The 3,190-nt window shown below is 48.2% G+C and overlaps 1 protein-coding gene across 2 annotated transcripts in view; it reads right to left on the bottom strand.

Moving 5' to 3' along the window:
- Positions 1–2,757, bottom strand: part of Psmd9 (proteasome 26S subunit, non-ATPase 9) — a 37,853-nt gene extending 35,096 nt beyond the window's left edge. The window contains exon 1 of one of the 2 annotated variants that reach the window (XM_048785566.1): positions 2,521–2,757. In XM_048785566.1, the coding sequence (XP_048641523.1) occupies positions 2,521–2,658 (138 nt within the window). In that variant the 5' untranslated portion in view covers positions 2,659–2,757. The remainder of the gene's footprint in view (positions 1–2,520) is intronic. The other variant, XM_048785565.1, reaches the window with a different exon arrangement.
- Between the last annotated feature and the right edge of the window lie 433 nt (positions 2,758–3,190).

Here is a 3,190-nt window from a genome sequence, read left to right on the forward strand (position 1 = left end):
TTAGGCACCCCAGGTTCAATCACTTTTACCAAAAACAAAAACCAAAAAAAAAAAAAAAAAAGGGAAAGAAAGAAAGAAAGCTGTGCTATTCCATATACAAATTCTGCTTCTTTGTGGAACAATCAGAGAACTCTGGGCTTGTCTTCCTGTGGAGCAACAGGCAGCCAGTGCTAAGTGTAAAAACCTCTTCAGACCCATATGAAGGATCTTAACTCTGGGCAGAGCAGTCCCACATTAGCTGGGCTCAGGCTATGAAGCCAGACTGACAGGGTTCACAGCCCCAATCATCCTGTTGCCAGCTTTGATTTTTCTAGAAAAACAGGAAACCGAGTGCTTGTGGGGAAAATCCTCTGATTTTATAATACAAAAGGCTAATTCAAAATAATAGCCAGGCCAAACAAGTCCTGCCATTAGGCTAGTCCAGCATAGCACTGGCATTTTGATAACTGTTTCTTAACCTCAAAACAACTTATCCTACAGCTCTGTATTCCACTTCTTTGGTCAAGCCAAACTGCTCACACAAATCCCTCTGAAGAGTTTCAAAGAGGGCCTAGGCATACCTGCAATGTCACCTGCATCTGGCATCTGTGGGACACAGCCTGTCACCCTCCAGGAGCCTCTGGTACCAAAACAAAACAAACAGAAACAATGTGTGAGACCTGTCTCCAAAATCAAAACAAAACAAATAACAATAGCCAGGCCCAGTGGCACAAACCTGTAAGCCAAGCAACTCAGGAGGGTGAGATAGGAGGATTGCAAGTTTGAGGACAGTCTGGGCAACTTAGCAAGATCCTGTCTTAAAATTAAAAATTAAAGACTAAGTATATGGCTCAGTGGTTCCTAGAACCAAAACAAAATGAAACATTATATCTCACAGAGCTGGGCAAGGTGGCACATGTCTATAATCTCAGTTACTCAGAAGGCTGAGGCAGAAGGATCTCAAGTACAAGGCCAACCTCAGCAACATAGCAAATACCTGTCTCAGAATTTAAAAAAAAAAAAAAGGCTGGGGATATAGTTCATTGGTGAAGTGTCCCTTTTCAATCCCCAGTACTATTTAAAAAAAAATTATGAGAAGAGTTTTTCAAAAGAAAACCAATGAGGAAGAATTGCTCAACAGATTCTTATGTGTAATAAAGTCATTAAGATGGCACCATAGGGCACCCAAAGAATAGATCAATAGGAGAGTGAAAAAAAGACCAAGAATAGACCTAAGCATGAGTGAGAATGTGGTATGTAGCAACACTAGCATTTTAAATTAGAAGGAAAGAGGGGACTATTAATAAATGGTTAGAATATCAAACTAATCATCTGGAGAAAAAGAAGTCAGCAGGTGCTCAGTAGCTCAGTCCCCCTGCAATCTCCCCAGGGTCCTCCTAATGTAGAGGCACACTGCCACAACCCAGGGTCTCTAAAGGTTTAGACAAAGTTCCCAAACTTCCCTCAAGCCTGGTCATATTAACATGGCTTTCCCCTTCTCTGTGTCTTCCTATTTCCTATTTATTTTAATCTACAAATGAAGTTCTTCTTTTACCAAAATCTTTAGAGTCAAGTGACACTCTTAAAAGATGTCCCATTATCTTACTTTGGCTGTGGGGAACTGGGGTCTTCAGCTCTGTCAAGCCCTGGGGTTCCATGTCCCACCAGGGCATACTGCAGATGAAACCAGGGTTCAAACAGATTAAAGGGCAATCCTTCAGTGAAAAGCATAGATGATAAATTCCCTTGTAATGAGAGTCCATGGTAGAGACCGACCGCTGCCTACCAGGGGCAGGGTGAGGAATGGCCTCCACAGTGCTCACTGCCTCATCCCTGGAGACGGTGAACACGTGACCTGCCATGGCAAAAGGAACTTGGCAGACTTGGTTATGGATCCTGAGTCGGGGAGACAGCCCTTTATCCAGGGGTCTTGACAAGTGAAAGAGGAGACAGCAGGGCGAGAGAAAGACGCGAAGACAGAATCAGAGGCTGGGGAGATGCGACGTCTTCAAGACGGAGACGTCCAGGGGCTGGGAAATAGAGGTGGCCTCCGGATGCGGGAACAGGCAAGGAAATGGGACCTTCCCTGAACTTCCACAGGGAGCCAGCCCTGCAGTCACCTTGAGTTTAGTGAGACCCATCTGCACTTCTCACCTCCAGAACAGTAGGCTCAAATTGTGTGCTTTTAAGGCAGGAAGTCCGTGGGCATTTGTTATAAGAGAAACAGAAAACCAGCACCCAGCCTCTGCTCTCTCCCAGTCCCTTAGCTAAAAGCAAATGAATGCATAAAATAATTCATTCAGGACAGTGATGCGCCTGCGCCTGCGGTTGGTCCCCAGCTTTCCTGATGGGCAGAAGGACCCATGAGGGGAAGGAGAAGTTGACACAATAGGCAGGAGGCGGGACTTGCAGGAAAGATCCTGGAGAGGGGGTGCTGCTGGCGCTGGACCTCCCCACCTCTTNGCGCCCGAGCGGGGCTCCGGCCTCCCGGTCTCCCGGCCCTCCCGGGCCCACGCCCGCTGCGCTCCGAGCCCCCACTCAGCCCTCCAGCACTTCGTGATTGGCCTTGATCTGCGCCTCGATCTCCTCCTTGCGACGCATCAGCACTTGGATGTCGCTGACAGTCGCCGCTCGGGTCCCCGACAAACCTCCACTCTGCCCCGCGCCCCTATCCGACATCGCAGAGCACTCTCAGGGATCCAGGACTCCGGCTTCCGGGTTACGGACCCTGGAGGAGACGGGGCTACGGCTCCACCCGCGGGCCAAAACACCTCGACCTTCAGAGAAAGCCAGGAGAGGCGAAGGGCGGGGCTAACACAAGCCACATCCCCATATGAACTCGTGGTCTTAGCCCTAGCACTGGGAGGATAGGTTCTGATGCCGCTACGCAAAAGCGCACCCATACGTTGGACAGGAGCTCTTGCCAGGTGACTTATTTTCGTTCGTCATTCACGCAATAAACGTTTTTGAGCGCCTGCTGTTATGTATGTGCCACAGAACTCTGCCCTGGCGCTCCAATGCAATTCTTCATGCCTTCAGAGCCCTTAAGGATTTTACAAAATACATCCAGGTTTCTTCCTCTTCCCTCAATCCAGTTCAAATCCACTCTCTTGACACTTACAGTGATCTGTATGACCTTCTTCGCCTCTCTAAGCCTCAGTTTGCTCATCTTGTAAAACGGTACACTGCGTCGATAGCACTCTATATCACA

This window comes from Marmota marmota, unplaced genomic scaffold (genome assembly GCF_001458135.2).
Source record: "Marmota marmota marmota unplaced genomic scaffold, marMar, whole genome shotgun sequence".
Taxonomy (NCBI): Eukaryota; Metazoa; Chordata; class Mammalia; order Rodentia; family Sciuridae; genus Marmota; species Marmota marmota.